Source organism: Sturnira hondurensis, unplaced genomic scaffold (assembly GCF_014824575.4).
Source record: "Sturnira hondurensis isolate 20B ecotype Veracruz unplaced genomic scaffold, ASM1482457v3 Scaffold0022910, whole genome shotgun sequence".
NCBI classification, from domain to species: domain Eukaryota; kingdom Metazoa; phylum Chordata; class Mammalia; order Chiroptera; family Phyllostomidae; genus Sturnira; species Sturnira hondurensis.
Genome location: NW_028095541.1, coordinates 14528604 through 14548288, shown reverse-complemented (window position 1 = coordinate 14548288; position 19685 = coordinate 14528604). Strand labels below are relative to the sequence as shown.

At 35.7% G+C, this 19685-nt stretch overlaps 1 protein-coding gene across 1 annotated transcript in view; it reads left to right on the top strand.

The window, feature by feature from the left end:
* The first annotated feature begins 370 nt into the window (after positions 1 to 370).
* The window catches only part of MYO3A (myosin IIIA), a 198074-nt gene continuing 178759 nt past the window's right edge, over positions 371 to 19685 (top strand). The window contains exons 1-4 of the mRNA XM_037037128.1: positions 371 to 538; positions 3372 to 3506; positions 17774 to 17878; positions 18698 to 18797. Coding sequence (XP_036893023.1) covers positions 371 to 538; positions 3372 to 3506; positions 17774 to 17878; positions 18698 to 18797 — 508 coding nt within the window. The remainder of the gene's footprint in view (positions 539 to 3371; positions 3507 to 17773; positions 17879 to 18697; positions 18798 to 19685) is intronic.

Below are 19685 nucleotides of genomic sequence, written 5' to 3'. Positions count from 1 at the left end.
GTTTGTTGAAGTTGAATTTTATCATCTCTAAACTTCATTCCAAAATCCTTTCATATCTGTGTATAGAAGAGTAAAGCAAAATGATTTAAATATGTATCTTTTATTTTAATCTGAAAAGAATTAATAGTAATTAATATGGGACTATATTAAACATGAAAATAAAGCTCTGCTTACAAAGCAGTATTAAACTCATATTAATCTGTTTGCAAAAAGAATGCAAATTATAATTTTCTATGACTTTGAGTACATTTGGTTACTGATATATATTTTCCATCATAATTTCCCATGAGTTTATGTATGCCATTTAATATCCCAATCCAATAGAGATGAAACTCTGTACTTTTTCTCTCCAGTGATTTAAACTTTTGAAATGCTTCCATTAATTGGAAAAACAATTATCTTTGATAACTTTCCTGATCCTTCTGATACATGGGAAATCACCGAAACAATTGGCAAAGGAACTTATGGGAAAGTTTTTAAAGTATTAAATAAGAAAAATGGACAAAAAGCAGCAGTCAAAATTCTGGATCCAATTCATGTAAGTCACATTGTTTTTATCATGTAATTAACTTTGTTTTTATCTGTATTAAACAGTGAAAAAGCCTGTAAGCACTTTATCTTTTTTGTTTTTGTTTGAATTCATTTATTTATTTTTATTGTTTTTGACGTACAGTTGTCTGCATTTTCCCCCACTACTGCCCCCGGCCCACCCATCCCTGCCTCCCACCCTTGATCCTACCCCTTTGGTTTTGTCCATGGGTCCTTTATACATATTCCTTGATGACTCTTCCCCAATTTTCTCCATAATCCCTCTCCCCTCTCTCCTCTGGTAACCATTGGTCAGCTCTTTATTGCAATGTCTCTGTTTATATGTTGCTCACTTGTTTGTTTTATTGATTAGGTTCCACTTAAAGGTGAGATCATATGTTATTTGTCTTTCACTGCCTGGCTTATTTCACTTAGCATAATGCTCTCCACTCCTATCCATGCTGTCACAAAGGTTAGGAACTCCTTCTTTCTTTCTGCTGCGTAGTATTCCATTGTGTTAAATGTGCCATAGTTATTGATCTGTTCATTTACAGATGAGCATTTAGGTTGCTTCCAACACTTGGCTATTGTAAATTGTGCTGCTGTGAACACTGGGGGGCATGGGTTCTTGATTTATCTGTCACAATGTCAGTTATAAGTCTGATTGTTAGATTTTCCTTGTTTATATGCTTAACATAGAAAATAAGGCCCAATAAATATTTGATAAATGAAGAAATATATAATACAAATAAATACAGCTTACAACAGCTCAAGAGTTGATTTAATATTATTTTAGATTTCAAAAAAGTATAAGAATGGGCTCATGGGTCTAGAAGTACCATCAGGGCCACATCTCCCCTTTCCTTCTTGCATTTATTTTGGCTGCAGAAAGAATTTTTCTTAAGCCAAGTCAGAAATATTATTTTAAAATTAAATTTCATTCAGAGAAAGGAAATTAATTTTCAGGTTTGCTTAAATGTTTTCAACATAGAAATGGTGTTAATTTGTAATCAGTTTGAGATTCCTTGGGAAGAACTGAATTCCCATGGTCTGTGTGTTTAAGCAATGCCCCAAATGAGACCCCCCTTTGCTTTTTTTTGGAATAGCAGTTGTGATTATGGAATCCACTAAGCCTTTTCTTTTCCTTGAAGGCCATGAGAAGATTGACAAAATTGTTTTCTGGGAATGAGAGCTAGCCATTTGGGAGCATGAGTGGGTTTAGCAATCACATAATCCCCAAATTTCTGTTGAGACACACTTCTCCAATTACACCACTCCTGCTCACACGATGGGGGCGTGGCTTGCTGAAAATGATGTGATTTGTGGTGGGGGGACATCAGAGTCCTAGTTCTCATCACAGCTCTCCAACTAACAAATTGGAGAACACTGCAAAGGTCTCTGGGCTTCTGTCCATTTTAGGATCTCTCTCTCTCTCTCTCATAGTTTATTTCTACTAAACCCATGCTAAATACAGAATTTCATATTATTCTGAGTAAAGAAGAGAGTGGGCTTTTTAAAAGCAATTAGGTAATAATGAGGAAAAACAATGAGCAACACTACATCAGTTTTAACCCTATTGGAAAGTTCTTACACTTAAACTGAAGGAAGAGAGACCCAAGTTAAGCTGTACCAGAATAACCACCCCTCTCCTCCAGTCTTTGCAATTAGGGGTTGGGGTTTGAGGAGGCCAGAGAAAGTGTTCCAGACAGTTTCCAATGTCTGATTCCATAATTAGTGTCTCATCCCATTTCCCCCTTCTTAATGGAGAATAACAAATGGCTTTCATAATATACTTGTGTTTGGTATACTACTGACCTAATAGTGTTGTGTTGTATTGCTCTAATAGAACATATCGATTGCATAGCTTTAGTATGAAGTTGGTTCTTTTGCTGCTTTTATTCTTGTCATAGTACATATTTGGTTTTCTAAGAATTATTTACTCTTCATCCATCATGTCACAAGTCAAATAAAAAAGATTTATAACCAAGAGATTATAATCTAAATAAAATTAATTTAAATGCATCCAAACATTTCACAGAGTGGCTTTTTTGTTAAAAGGGGCTTCTTATTAAGGATTCTGAGCTAGTCATTTTCTTTCCAAGAAAAGGCTGAACTGAGCAGCATTAGAAGGTAGTGGTAGCTAGTGGACTTGGACTCTGGTGCTGGGTGTGGCACTCACCAGCTCTGTGACTCTAACTCCTCTGAGCTTTAGTTTCTTCCTCTCAAATTCGAGCTCTGGTCTAAAATTCTTTCCAGCTCTGTGATTCCATGGTCTGTCTTAAAACAGTGTAGACATTAAATATTACCGTAAACACAGTATTAGAAAGCTTTTTCTTATGTATCCTTCTGTGAGTTGTAATGGGCCTTTAGCTAATTAAAGGCTACATACCATCTTATATAATTTAACTGTATTTTACTTCTTGGAAAGGCAGGAATATGACTAGTTTTGATAGCATGTAAATATCTTATATTTCAAAGAAACAAAATAACCCAGCTAAAAGTTTTTATTTTGAATCAGTGGCTTTGCCATTGAAATGCAGTTAGCACTACAAAGAAAAGAAAATCATCTGCAGTAATTCTCCATATATAATAGCCTTTTATTTATCCCTTTTTAATGCAATGTAATTAACATAATTGGAAATGTATTTGATTAGCAAGAGAACCCCAGTCTCTTCCTTTAAACAATGTAATGAGCAATTTCAATACATAGTATTGAATGTAATAAAAACTATTATGACCTTGCTTTGACAAATTAAATTCCCTACTTGGTAGTCTATAATATGTTTCTTTGACATTATTCGTATTTTTCTCATAGTTCTCTTCTTATGACTTTTTGAAACTAGGATATTGATGAAGAGATTGAAGCAGAATATAATATCTTGAAAGCCCTTTCTGACCACCCTAATGTGGTCAAATTCTATGGGATGTACTTCAAAAAGGATAAAATAAATGGAGATAAGCTTTGGTTGGTTCTTGAGGTAAGTGCTTCAACGTTATTTTATGAATAGAAATTTGTAATGTGGTCTTGGAATGACTTATGTTTATGTCACATCAATACTACAAGGCAGTTGTACTGTGTTCCTGACTGGTCACATCCTCAGTAGAATGTTGTGCCCAGTTCTGGCCTTGTCATCTTAAGACACATTGGAAATTAGAGAAAAGCCACAAAGATTATTAAAAGTTAAAAGGAAATATTTCCATAATAAAAGACTAAAGGAACTAGGGTTATTTTCCTTGCAGAAGAAGAGCTTAAAAGGGACCTTATTATAATATTTATTTATTCATCTGTATTTGTTCAACTAGCACATGATAGAAGCTCTGTGCAGGTGCAGGGATGGAAGAGAACATTAATTTAAGTGAGGCTTTATTAGGCAAAAATGGTGAGCTGCAGTAATTTTTTTCTATTATCATTGAATACTAATGACATAAATTACAGAACCAGGTATTTACATTTATGGGGAGGGGGGAACCTTACTAGAAATGGTGTTGAATACTGAATAAGCTGCCAGAGAGGAACTGTGGATTCTGCCTTTTTAAGTCCCGAGAGTTAAGTGTGCACAGTTCCCTCTAATGCAGGAGCACCAGAGGGTGCCTGGCCGAGATAGCTGCCGGTGCTTTACTGATTTCAGTGAATGGCATTGATTTCCATATTGAAAAATTTTACTGAATCTCTTGTTCATGCTTCCTTTTCTATTCTCTTCTTTCTTGTGACTTATACTTTCTTATTCATTTACTGGTATTTTAATGGAGAGTAATGAGTGAGAGAAAATAAATTTGTATATTTAATCTGCCACCTTTAATTGAGCTATAGAGCCTTTCAAAATTATAAAATAGTGCTTTCAAGAACCTTTCTAAAATATGAAACTGTGTATTATATTATTTTATAGAAGTTTAAATTTTTTAAATAACTAGTGTGTTCTTTAGAAATAGGAAACTTATTATGATTTCAGATTTAATTTTTATTTCTCAATTAAGTTCTAAATAGCTTTATATTTTTTACTTAACTCACACATTAAAACAAAGCAAAACTTTTACTCATATAAACTTAATTACCTAAATAATAAAATATAAATTATAAATTTAAACCTTTTTAACTTAAATTAATGGAGAATGTTTAAGGGTTTACTTCATGTTTGTGTTTGTGTATTTGAGATGTAATGGTATGCAAATCCTTACTCTAGTCTTGAATAAAATTTCGTATCTTTATTTCCTTCAACTATTTTCAATAATTGCATCTTTACTTTTTTCCACATAGAATCATTGGCAAATTAGCATTAGAAAGGAAATTTAGGAATTCTGCCTAATGTAAGCCTACATGGGCAAGGACACAAGCTATAAATCTTTACCTTTAACACTATCAAATGAGATCAGTCATTGTCTTTTATGACAATCAAATCCCTATTCCAGTTATACTGTCATTCATTATTATCATGTGGAATTAGGTAAGAGTTAGAGACTCCTGATCATAGTCAAACACTTTTTTTTTTTGAGGACAGAAAAAATTGATTAAGATTATCAGGTAGAGATATTGGAAATATCCCTAAATGGCTTGAGGAAAAAAAGAATAAATGGTAGTTTATTACAATGGGATTTCAGAAATCTAATCTATCTGAACTTCTGAGGTAGGGGAAAAAATGAGTAAAGAAAGCAAGAAGTTGGCCAGCTGTATATAATTGATTTGCATATGTAAATCAGACTACAGATACACATAAGTGGCTAGATGTACAATTACCTGATTTATAAACATGAATGGTGCAGCTGCTGTTTAAGGGCACTTTCAGAAAATTGGCTTGTGACATCAATACTGTATTCTACAAAATAACTTAATTATATTTATTATCTTAGTAAAGTCCAAATGAATTATTTTGCATGAGGGTACCAAAAGAGTGGCCAGAGAGAGGCTGTAATGTTACCCACAGAGTCATGCTTACAATGCTTGGTTCCCCATGTGAGTCTCAACAAAGATGTGACCTGGAGGGACGGAGCCATCCAAAACACCCGTCATTATTTAGTCTGACGTGTGCAAGCACTATACCAGCTTCAACCAAATCCTGCCCAGTGACTTTTTGACGCGGGCACTGACCAGCAGTGCCCACATAGTTATGGATGAGACATGAGACAAATTCACATGGAATACCGAGTCCTGTGGAGGAAAAGGGCCAGCAAGGCTACTCCCTCAAGCGGGGAGAACCTCAGAACGGCCTTGCCACCCTCTCAAGGGGATAGAGGCTTGGAGCAGCCAGGCAACTCTCTCAAAGGGAGAGAGAGTTGCTGCAGTGGCCAGGCAACTCTCTCACCAGGGGAGAGAGAGCACCCCGACCCTTGCCTAGTCAGGCTTTTTATTGGGATTTTTGCACAGGAGTTCAGGTACAACTTATTAATCACTGTCAAGCAGTAAACAGTAGATAGTACACAAAGAGTCATTAGGGCTTCTTCTAAATCAGGGCCTGTCAGCTGAAAGGGCTACAGAACTTTGGGAACATAAACTCTTCTTCTGCTCGGCCCTTATCATCTAACTAAAAGCATTCTTAAACAAAGCAGGTCTCACAGAGTTTCACATATTCCTTCTCAGGCCTAATTCCCAGCACAAGGCTTGCACCGCCTTCCCCATCATAGGTTTTTAGGCTTAAGTGGGTTAGAGCCAGGAAGCACTTCTCCCAGAGGCCACGGGGACTCGGGTTTCATCACACCCCTTGATGGCAAGGGTCCATCATTCCCTCTTTGCCACAGTCCACTGCCCCGTCTCCAAGTTCTTCTATGACGGCCTCCCAAGTGATTGTGCCTGGCCCAGGTTGCCCCTCCTCTGAGGGGTCTCACCTGTCTCTGACCATCTGACCATACTTTGGGGCAGGGAGGTGAAGCAGGGGCAGCATCTGCTGCCAGAGACAAGCCTTGTCTCTCAGTGGCTCGAATTCCGCAGGTCGTTCACAGCCTTAGACATGGGGCATGGTTTACAATTCCTGAAACCACGTGGAGCGGTCCCCAACAACTTTTTACCATGAAAAGTCTTTTCATTTATATTTCAATCTAGAATTAAAATCCTAAGAAGAATTATATGTATGCAGATCTTTCTGGGCAGTCTGTTTTCTCTATTATTCAATTATGATTTTTGTCATGATTCCTTTCACTTTGATACAATTTTTTCTTTCTTGTGTTTTTTTTTCTTCATTTCATTATAAGTTTTGAAGACAAATAATATACAAGCTTCTTTTTGGAAATTCTTTCCTCCTAAATTTTCTGTATATTTATTTCAGACTGTAAATGTTGCCCTGACTTGGTAAAAGAGCAGTATTTGCTAGCCTTCTGAAATTACGTAGTTGTAGTGAAACGACCTACTAAGAGAAGAAATAGAACATTTTCTGTTGTAGGATCTGATTTGGTATTTTTACAGAAAGTCTATGGAGATTTTTACTGTCAGTTAACATTTTAGGTTTTTCTAATAATGAAGGCATAAAGGGAGGACTACTTTTTAATCTATGTCTCATATTAAAGTGCCATACTTATATTAATTTTGCCTATTGCTGCCACATCTTTTGGTTGACATGCTTAGTGAAATGTAGATACAGTAGTCCCCTTTATCCATGGGGAATGTGTTCTAAGATCTCTAGTGGATGCCTGAAATCATGCATAGAACTAAACCTTAAATACTATGTTTTCTCCTACACATACTTACCTATGATAAAGTTTAATTTATCAGGCATATTTAATTTAATTAGGCATAGTAAGAGATTAACAAAAAATGATTAATGATAAAACAGAACAAGTATAACAATATACTATCACAAGAGTTATGTGAATTCGGTCTCTCCTCTCTCCCTATCTCAGAATATCTTATTGTACCGTGGATATGCCGCGTGGATATGCTGGACAGAGGGATGATTCATGCCTCGGCCAGCTGGGGCAGGACGGCAGTAGAATCCATCACACTATTCAAAATGACATGCAATTTAAAACTCAGGAATGGTTGATTTCTGAAATTTCCCCTTTAATACTTTCAGACCACAGTTGACCATGGCTAACTGAAACTCTGAAATATGAAACTGCCAATAGGAGGGGGGGCTACTGTACCTATTTTGGGTTTGTACCTAATGTATATACTTGAGGGCCAGTGGCAAGGACTAAGGGGGACATAGGAAGATGGGAATTGGTTACGTTTCTGCCTGTGCTTATCACTGAACCAGGAGACTGAAATAGTCAAACAGAGTTAAATGTCATGATGAGCACAAAGGGAAAAACTGAGATGTAACTGTAATTTTCCCCTTCTTGATTGGATGAGCATCTACACTTCAAATCTGTAAGCAATCCAGTCTTCTTTCTCAGGGGTCCTTTGCTTAGTGTACCCCCAGACATAATGGGGCCAAATTACAGAGTTAGGACATCTTTCTGTTAAAAGACTCTTTTCCTCACAGACCAATCTGTGGTATAATTGCTCCTTTCACAGTGGGGCTACAGACTACATTCTGTAATTTGTCTGAATCGGACCTGATTTGTTCACTCTTAATAGTGACATTGCTTCCCAATTATGGCAGTTTTTCACTTGGAAATTTTATGCTTTCAAGGGATCAACAACTAGAAACTACAAGTGGTATTTGGAAGCCTCTCCAGTACATATCTCAAGTAATCGAAGTGGTTTTCACAGACAAATACTACTTTCATGTGTCATGCATTGTTAGTTATTCTGTCCTTATACTTACACCTAGTAATCTGTCATGGGGAAAGGAAACCATTGGATTTCCGATATTCTATAGGATGATAGAAAGGAAATGAATGAATGCTTTCTATTTGTTCATCTATTAACCCTTTGGGATCACTGCCCTGGAGATAACATGTACACCGAGGAGTCGTGCAGTCACTCAGGCTTGCATGTGTGGGAGGAGTCGGGGGTGCAGGGCTGGAGTGGGAAGCTGGCTTCCGAGTGGCTCTGATAGCACAGCATTGCTCCTTCCTCCCTTTGGCCACACACAGTCACAGTGGAAAAGCACAAATGGCAGGAAGATTTCCTTTCATGTTCTTGGGCTGGAACCACAGTCTCCAGCTCTCATATAGAATCCTGTTATTTGGTGTACTTACAACAGAACAAACAGCCAATTACCGAGAGTCATTTCATTTTATGTTCTGTTTAAAGGGCAATATGGAAGAATAGTCCAAATGTAACCCTGGAAATATAAATTAAATATATAAGGATTCCTTGTCTTTCTTCTCTCAGAGTACTCCGGTGCTTGCAAAAGCCTCTGCTGTCTGGACAAAAGTGGAAGTTCATAGTGCCACTTCAGGGAAAAATATGAGGTTCCCTGAGATCTTTGCCCTTTGGTAAATCATGCACATTAAATGTTTCTAAGTTCTTTTCTTTTTTAATCACAGATTAGATTTATTTATCCTAGATTTTATCATAGAATTCTTATTCCTAACATTACCAATGTTTATTGGTGTTTTCCCAGGAATTTAGAAGCAGTTTGGTTTAATGGAACTGTTTTGCATCTTGATTTACTGGTTACATGGTTGTAGACAATTACCAAAATACATCAAACTGCATACTTAAATGAGCCAATTATATTGTATGTCAATAATGCTTTAAAAATACTGCTTCTAGTTTACACATTAGAAAAATAATATGAAAATTTTACCTATTATGAAACTCCACATTGGGAAGCATCTCTTAGATGATGACAGTTCTCATTGATCTGTATCTGATTGAAATGTAGAATTTGGCACATTAATATAATTTATTAAAATTAAGTCAAACATACCACACTTTGAAGATGTCCCTTATGTATCTTGTGAAAAGACCCCCTTGCCATTTTGTGTGTGTGTGCATGCATGCATAAGTGTCCAGAACTTAAGTTTATCCACTCAGTCATTTGTTTATTTATTCCATAAATATCATCTGTTACTTTGGCTCAAGCATCTTGGTAGATTCGGGGGCATTCAATAGAGAACAAGGCCAACTCTGTCATCATGGAGCTTACAGGCTGATGGTAAGGAAGGACAATTCAAAACTAAATAACATGTATTGCGTGAGGATGTGGAGAGGAGGGAGCTGTTGTGCTGTTGATGGGACTGCAGATTGGTGCCGCCGCTATGGAAAACAGTATGGAGGGTTCTCAAAAAAAAATCCTAAGAATAGATCTACCATATTACCCAGGAATTCCACTTCTAGGTATTTATTCAGAGGGACAAAACCCACTAACTTAAAAAAGTATATGCACCCTTATGTTCATTACAGCATTATTTACTATAGTTAAGAAATGGAAGCAACCTAGGTGTCTTTTGATAGATGAATGGACAAAGAAGATGTGGTATATGTGTGCAGTGGAATATTACACAGCAATTAAAAGGAATGCAATCCTGCCAACTGTGACAACATGTATGGACCTAGAGGAGATTATGTTAAGTGAAATAAGTCAGACAGAGACAAACCAATACCATGTGTTTTTTTACTTATATGTGGAATCTAAAAAGAACAAAACAAATGAACAAAGAAAACAAGTAAAAAAAAAACAGACATAGAAACAGAGACCAAAAGGATGGTTGCCAGAGTGGGAGGGGTAGAGGGATGGGTGAAAAAGATGAAGGACAATATAGTCAATAATATTGTAGTATGGTGACAGGTGATTACTGGAATTAGAGAGGTGATCACATTGTAAGATATAAAAATGTCAAATCACAGCACTAACTTTTTTGCCTTAAGATGCCAATAAAATCAAAGTAAAATGAATCCAATGTAAGTTGAAAAAAGAAATATGAAAGTAAAAATCAACTAAATAGAAAATAAAAAAAGATAATAGATAGAAAGAAAACCAAAGTTGGATCTGTGAAAAATTTAATAATAAACTTGATAAATCTCTAGACAGGTCTAGAAAATACAAAATTAATAATATTATTGATCAAATAGAGAAAATCACAGTTGAGTCTACATATATTCATATATTACTAATAAAATATTCCAAGCAACCTTACATTAATATATTTGTCAGTTTATTGTCTTATATCCTTAAAAGACACAAACAATAAAACTGACAAAAGAAATTGGAAATATAAATGCCTTTATATTAATTTTAAAAACTTAATTTTTAATTAAAAGTCTTTCCACAAAGAAAATACCAGGCTCAGTGGCTTAACTGGCAAATTCTATCAAGTATTTATAACTTGATTCTATAGACATATAAAAATATTATTTCTGTATAATTCTATTTCACCTTTCTCCTTTTTGTGCTGTTGTTATATATATTGTATGAATAAAAGGTACAGTATGTATTTACAATTACTGTATATAATATTTTGTATTTTGAAGAAGCTGAGAGGAGAGCAAATATAAATGATCAACTTTGTTATGTTTACTTTCTTATTTACATTTTCTAGTTTTTAAATCTGTGTCTATAAATTTGAGTTACCATCTGGTGTCATAACTTAACTACAGCTTTGCTCCAGTTCACTTTTTTCATGCTTTTATTGTTTAACATTTTGCAATTCTATATATTGTTGGCCCAACAGTACAATTATGTGCATTTTGTTTTATACAGTGGCTGTTTAAGTCAGTTAATAAAAATATGCATTTATGTTGCTTTTTTCAATCAAATAATTACTGTTACTGGTGCTCTCTATTTTTTCATTTGCATTGAAAGCGCTGTCTAGGATCACTTGTTTTCAGCCTGAATAACTTTTTTTAGTATTTCTTATAAGGTAGATCTGATAGCAATAAATTCTTTGAGTTCTGTTTACCTAAAAATGTATTTCTTCTTCATTTTCAAAATATAGTTTGCTGGAATATGAGATTCTTGTGGGCAGTTTTTTTCTTTAGCAACTTGAATATGTCATCCTTCTTCCTATTGGCTTCTACTGTCTCCATAAGTCAGTACTTAATCTTATTAAGGTTCCCTAGCACATGACAATTCATTTTTCCCTTGCTACTTTCTTTTTATCTTAGGCTTTCAACAGTTTTGTTTTATATGACTGGTTGTGAATCTCTTTGTTTTGCTACTTGAGTTATTTGAGTTGCTTGGTTGTATAGATTAATGTTTTTCATTAAATTTGGGAACTTTCAGCTATTTCTTCCAAGATTTTTTCCTGCTCTGTATTCTTTCTCCTCTATTCCAGCACTCCCATTACATGTATGTTGGTATGTATACATTTCTCTGAGACTGTTCATATAATGAAGATATTCTTTCTTCTCTCTTTTCACATTTCATAATCTTTATTGCTCTCTTAAAATTTTTCTTTTCTGCCAGTTCAAACCTACTGTTGAGTTCCTCTAGTGAATTTTTCATTTACGTTATTCTACTTTTTAAACTCCAGAATTTTTTCCTAAAATTATTGTTGATTGATTTTAGAGAAAGAGGGAGTGAAAGAGAGGAGCAGAAACATCAGTTTGTTGTTCCACCTGTTCACGCATTCATTGCTTCCTTCTTGTATGTGCCCGACCAGGACCTGAAAGCAGAGCACATTGGGATGACAGTCTAATAAACTGAGCTACCCACCCAGGGCCTTAGTTTTTGTTTTTTATGAGTTCTATCTTCTTATTGGTATTCTCCATTTGATGAGACGTTCCCATCATATTTTTCTTCACTTCTTAAAGCATGTTTTTCTTCAGTTCTTTGAACATATTTCTATTGCCTGCTTTGAAATCTTGGCTAAGTTCAATATCTGGGCTCTCTCAGTTTCTGTTGCCTGCTTTTTTTTTTCATTTGAGTGCATGACATTTTCATGTTTCTCTGCATATCTCATCATTTTGTTCATGGAAAATTGGACATTTTATGCTATATACTTAATATACTGTAGGATCTCTGGGTATTAATTCCCTGGGGAGGGAGGTGCTTTATGTTATTGTTCCTTATTTATTTGTTCAGTGACTTGGATGGACTGTTTTAGTGAAATCTGTCCCCCACAATATGAAGCCTCTGATGTTGCTCCTCAGAGGTCACAGCCTTGGGCATGTTCACAGTCACCCTGGGATGACCATGGTTTTAACAGGGCTTTCTTTGTATCTTTCTCTGATCTTTCTATTAGGCTGTGTGCCTCCATTGATAGAACACCCAGCTATGGGCTCCAGTAATTGTCAAGAAATTCCTTCATTGTTTTCCACAATGTATGTCCTGCAGTATAATCTTTAAAAAGATTTCATTTATTTTTAGAGAAAGGGAAGAAAGGAAATAAGGGAGGGAGAGAAACATCAACATGAGAGAGAAACACTGATCAGTTGCCTCTCCTACGCTTCCTGACTGGGACTGAACCCCCAGCCCAGGCATGTGACCTTACCAAGAATCGAACTGGCAAACTTTTGCTTTGTGGGATGACGCCCAAACAACCGAGCTGCACTGGTCAGGCCTGGGTTGTAAATTGATTCACAGTCTGATCCAGTTAAATTCATGCTCTCTGAATGGATTGTTGTTGTTGTTGTTGTTGTTGTTATTTTCTTTTAAGGCTGGTTTTTGAGGTCTTTGAAGCTGATACTAACCCCAGGCAACATATTCTTAGCTGTTACTTTTCCGAATTTCTCTTCCAAGCTAACTTTGTCTACAGTTAGGTTCTTGCTTTCATGCAGCTACCAACCTCCTTGTAGTTACCTACATTTCCACTATTTTTAAGAGTAGCCTATGCTTGAACTATCTCATATGCTCTCCCAAATAAAGTCAAGTCCCTTGGGGAGAGTTTTGGAGCTGTCTGTTTTTATGGCCTGCCTCTCTCCCTGGGCAGAATATCTGAGCCACTATTCTGGAGTTGGCAGCAGGACCCCATCTGTTGAAGCGACCCTGTTTTATAATCAGGGTTGTGGACCAGAGAGGTAGATTCTAGTCTTCTTAATCTGTGTCTTGGGCATGGTGTGAGGTCAGTGGTGACTGTTGCTATTCTTGGCTTGCCACTCTTGAGTTAGAACTCAATTTTATGGATGGGGGCTGGGTAGAAGAAGCCTCTCACACTCCTGAGTTTTGTTCTATGACACAGAGCTGGGGAGAAGGGTGAGAGATACTGGTGGTCTGTCTGCCTCAGGAAGGTTCTGTAGGCCTTGGATGGGAGCTGGGGGAAGAGGGAGCCCCATCTTCTTGGAATCACCGCTCCAGAGTAGAGCTTTTGTCACTGTAGTGGTCAAAGGTGAAGAGAGTGGCTCTCGTGTCCCAGACTTTTGCTGTTCTTACTCAGATTTAGTTATGTTCTTGAATGTTTCTTCACTTACTACATAACCTTATAAAATTTCAAGAGATGTTAAATGGCTGTTTATTTTTAGAATTTTTTTTACCGGTTATGGTTGTTTCACTAGAGAATGGGTCTACAGAATTCTTCACATCATCTTTCTGGGGAAAATGTCCCATTAAATCTTTAAAAAAGAAATAATGAGTCTTGTTGACTCATTCATGAGACCAGCATCATACTGACAAAAGAATATAAAGATATTGCAAGAAAAGAATACTATATTCTAACATTCTGCATGACCATAGATGCAAAAATCCTTAACAAATCACACTCAGTAGTACATAAAAAATGTTAATACATCATAACTGAATGGGATTAATCCCAGTAATGCTGACTTATTAAAACGTTAAAATAAGTCTGTTGCATATTGAAATTCACTGCATCATATAATTCACTGTATGAAGAGAAAGAGAAGAAAATAATGAAAAATACACCAAAATTCAGCACCCATTTGTGATAGATACTCTCAGAAAACTAGAAATAGAAATTTCACCTAATAAAGTACATTTACTCATTTTTTTTTGCTTAATTTCTTTTTTAAAATTTATTTTATGTTGCTCAAGTACAGTTTTCTGCCTTCCCCCCATTTACCCATTTTTTTTAAAAGTCAGCAAAAAATGTGGACTCTCACAAAAAATTACATTAAATGTCTTTAGTCTTCAGAGAAGTTCAAATTAAAATCACAATAAGATTACTAGTACACATCAACTAAAATGGCTAATCTTAAAAAGACTACTAATACCAATGTTTGTGAAGTTGTGAAGCAGATTGAACTTTTACACATTGCTTAGGCAGTGTGAAATGATGCCCTTACTTAGAAATAGCACAGCAGTCTTGTAACATCATACACACATTTACCATATGATACAAAATTTTCACTAGTGGTTATTTGTTAAAGATTAGTTTCTGTAAAACTTCTTAAACATGAATGTCAAGAACACTTTTGTAAAATAAGCAAAGTAAAAGCTAGAATGAATATTAGTAAATGAGAGTTTTTGCTTTTGTGACCTTTCATAGAATACTGTAGACTAAGTAAATGGCTTTTGAGCATTCTTAGAATAAACAAAAACACTTGAAAAAAACAGCAAAAGACAGAGATGCCAACTGCAGAAATTAGTCCTTTTTCAAAAATTTCAATTAAAAAATCTCATATCTTCTTTTAACATGGTAAAGACAGAATACATTTAGAAAAATCATAAAGGCTGACTTTGGAGGTTAGTTCTAAGGATCCATTTGTAGAATACCATCCCTTTTGATTTAGGGTTTCTCTTTTTAGTGTTTGACTACAGCTTGAGTGGAGTTCATTTTCAGTGCTGCTCTGTTATTTAATTAGTATAGCTCTGGTTTAAGAAAATTACACTTCAATTTTATTCTTTTAAAGAACATTTCAGAATGTCAAATAGCTGGAATCATACAGTGTGTAGCCTTTTCAGATTGCCTTCTTTCACTCTTGTATAAGTAAAAGAATACGTATTTAAGATTCTCCTCTTCTTGGTGTTGGCAACTAGATTTTAAACTCAATTCAGAGTTGTATTCTCTGTTTCTTGGAAACTTTTGACTAGTAGCAAAGTGCACTGTAATAACTGGACATCCACATTCAATCCAAGGCTCACACCATGTACAAACATTTACTCGAAATGCATCATAGATCTACCCATCTGTAAAATCTAAAACTATAAAACTTCTCAAGAAAATATAGAAGAAAAGCTTCATACACTGCTTGTGGGAATGCAGAATGGTATAGCTACTTTGGGAAATAATTTTGCAGTTGCTTAGAAGGTCAAACATGTGACCCATTGGACCCAGCCATTCCTTCTCTTAGATATTTAGCCAAGAGAAATGAAAATTATATTCTCATAAAAACCTATATGTGAATGTTTAGTAGCTATAATTGCCCAAAGCTAGAAACAATTCAAATATCTTTCAATTAGTGAATGAATAAGCAAACAGTGACTTATCTATTTAAGGGAATACACAACAGCACAACAGGCACAAGCAAGATTGTTAAAGCAGCATTTAAAAGGGTGTGTGGGGGTGGTGGGGGGAAGTGGAGACAACTGTACTCAAACAACAATAAAAAATGTGAAAAAAGGAATGCGCAACAATGTAAATGAATCTCAGATTCATTATGCTAAGTCAAAGAAGGCAGATTTAATGGGCTGCATACTTATGATTCAATTTCTATGTCAAAAACTATAGGGACATAAATGGGTTAGTGGTTGCCAGGAAGTAGGGGAGAAGTTTGACTACAAAGAGACATGAAGGAAGATTTTTAAATAATGCATTTGTTCTGTATCTTGATTGTGGTTGGTAGTGGTTATGCAATTAATATTGGCTTGGCCAAAAATTTCATTTGTTTTTTCCCATGAGATAATTCTAGCAGTGCTTAGTTGTCTTTAATTTCACTAGAATGATTTTGTTACATTGTATTAAGACAGCTATCATATCAGCATGCATTTTTTAAAAAATTTATCAAAATTGGTGAATTTTCATGCAGCCATTTTAGTATTGAAGATGGAAGAAAATACACAACATTTTTGGCACAATATGCTTTATTATTTCAAGAAAGGTAAAAACACAACTGAAACGAAAAAATGATTTGTGCAGTGTACAGAGAAGGGGCTGTGACTGATCAAAGATGTCACAAGTGGTTTTTGGAGTTTCTTGGTACTATTAACCTTTTGGCCAAATAATTCTTCGCTGTTGGGCTGCCTTATGCATTGGAAGCTGTTTAGCAGCACCACTGGCCTCTACGCAGTAAGAAGCCAATAGAGGAAGATAGCTGACATATTCAAAATATCCAAGTCAATAAAGTTATTGGTGGAAATGAAAAATGTATCTTTTATTTTACAGAAAAAAACTAAATGAACTTTTGGCCAACCCAATACATTTGTCAAAATTCAGAATTTTAAACTAAATTGGGTGAATTGTATTATATGTAACTTATACTTCAATATATCTTACTGTATATTAAAAATTATATATTCTTAACTTGAACAGATGGGGAAAGTAACTGTTTTAAATAAAAATTGATATCAGACAGTAAAATTTGAACTGCTTTGTGCAAATTGTATAGTTGCATTAGTACTTATATTTCATTTAAAATATTTATTTACTGAGCATTCTTTGGGTTCCTTTATTCCCCCTCCCCCTCGTAACATTCTAGCTGCTTATTCTGCATTAAGGTAATATCAACCACAGAAGAGGCAGCCATGGAGAGGTACATTTTGGAAAAACAGGAAAAGACATTTAGTCTCTCTGCAATGATTTTTAGAAACTTTCAAACTGGTCTTGAAACTTGGTCCGTTTAAATAAATACCTTGCAATTTAAAGGGATCTGACTTCTTTTCAGTGAGATTGAGTCATTTTGTGAATGGACTGTGCTGACACTGTTCTCCACTGCCGGGGCAGATCGTTGTGCTGTCCGTCCAGTTAGAGGACGTAGAGGACGTTCTCCCTTCTTGATATAGAAGAAAACACAGGTTTTGGAATGTTAGGGCAGTACCTACTCCTACATCACCCGAAAGAAAATTTCTTTGAGTGTAGACAGACACTGGTTATAAGTGGGGTTCCATCCAATTGCTCATTTGTAAATTCATGTTAAGATTTTAAAACTTTCCCTTGTAGAAACAGCGTCTTACACGATGGTCGGATCAGCCCGCCCGCCCGTGAAGCACGTTTGCGGGATCACTAAGCAGTGTGGCGTGGACTCTGCGGAAGGACTGTCTGGTTCATGTCCTGGCTCTGTTGCCGCTGGGTGGCCTTCTGAAAGTTACTTTCCTAATTAGCGCCTCAGTTTTCCCATCTTTAATATGGAGATGATAATAATACCTATTTCAGAGAGTTGCAAATCATAGAGAAAATAATATAAATGGATTAGAAATACACCTGGCACAAAAGATGTGTTCATTTGTCTATGAAACCAAAAGGATGATGAAAATAATCACTTGAAAGAAAAAAAATAGAACAATTTCTAAACATGTTTTGGGGAAACCTTTTATAGCAAGTACTTAAAATGTCATATTCATTTTAATGCCAATCTTGAAATATTCTTTTATAGCTGTGCAATGGAGGATCAGTGACTGATCTTGTGAAAGGATTTCTAAAAAAGGGTAAAAGAATGAACGAGCCCATAATTGCCTATATTTTACGTGAAGCACTAATGGTAAGGCAATTTAAATTGTTTGTGCATGAATTATGAGGCAGTTCTAGTTAAATGAAAAATGGAGATCCTATTTTTAGAAAAATATTACTACATTAGTATGTATTGATGCAAGAGTATGCAAAATCTAAAATGTTTAGCATGCTAAATCTTCTTTCCATTAGAAATCTACCCTCCTTTTTTCAGCAGAACCTTGAGTTCTGATCTCCTAAGTGTATTTCTGAGATTGTGATTATGATGAAGGTAGATCATGTGTATTTTTTACTAAGAGTGAGGCTTTTAGTTGCTAGTATTTAATATAAGTATATAGATTTTTTCTTTGAGAGCAACACATTGTAATAAAATATTTGATAAAAGCTGAAGGCATGCCCTGCTTTTAAACATTTTTATATAATCCAAAGTGGCAACAATGTAAATTTACATGACTCATCATTATTAAACATTCAAGAATGCTTGAATGTTAATTTTCACTGTTTCCGATTGGTTTTACATAAATGCATCAATCTGAAAAATGTTTTTTTGTTTTGTGCTTTCTTTAAAAAGAAATATTTCCATCCTGGCTAGTGTGGCTCAGTTGGTTGTAGCAGCATACCATAAGCCAAAAGGTCATGGGTTCAATTCCTGCTCAGGGCACATGCCTAGGTTGCAGGTTTGGTCCTTTTGGGCATGCAAGAGACAACTCATCAGTGTTACTCACATCAATGTTTCTCTCTCTCTTTTCCTCACTCCCTTCGCCTTTCTGTAAAATCAATAAGCATGTCCTTGGGTGAGGATAAAAAAAATAGAAAAATAAAATAAAAAGAAATATCTTCTACATTCTAGGGACTTCAACATTTGCATAACAACAAAACTATCCATCGTGATGTAAAAGGAAATAACATCCTGTTGACTACTGAAGGTGGAGTCAAACTGGTAGATTTTGGTAAGATTTTTATGAAATGCATGAGTTTGGGCTGCAAAATGAGTAGTATGATGTGATTTGATCACTTTCCATCTGCCTTGCTTTCCAGACATTGAAAGTAGAGGAAAAATCTGTATCTCCTTGAGGTTAGAAAGTGCAGAAATTTTTTAAAGTTTGGCTTTCAACACATAATTAGTAATCAACTGTTTTTGTATACTTGTTTTCAGTTTTCATTTGGACAAACAAGCACTGTAATTACAGCTATTAGAATAAAATGTCTTAGCTATTTTTAAAAAAACTGGCAAATGTGGGATTCCTGAAAGAAACAATGTCTTCTTTTAAGTCAGCTAGTTTGTGCCCATAACACTGCTGTAGCAGTGTGTGTGTGGCTGGTTCTCTAAAACAGAGGGCACCCCAAATGATTGCCCTAAGCCTAAAATGTTTACAGCCCTTTACTAGTAATTGCTTTACCAATGGGCATGTGCCCAAATTGAGGATTTTGAGATGGGAGGGGAATCTTCAAAAGTCTCTGGGAAAATTTTTTCCCTCCTAAGAAGGAGGCACAAGGGGAAGATGGTTTTTTTTCTTCCTCGGGACCTCTGTGTCTTATTGTGATGCCTAAACTGCTACAGTCACCTTGTTCTGCCCTGAGGTGTTCCATTTCAAGTGGAAAGCCAACCCTGAGAAAGGCAGAACTGAGGACAGGCACAACCAGGGTCTTCGGTGGCATAATCGAGCCACTAAATCAACTAACCTTGGAGCCTGCCCTAGTTCTGCACCTTTTGTCATGTGAGGTAATGAATTTTCACATTTTCTAATAAGCCAGTTTGGAGTTTCTATGTCACAGCCAAGGGCACCCTAGCTGATACCTGTATTCTTCATCTGGGGAGTGATTTACCAGTTTTTCCA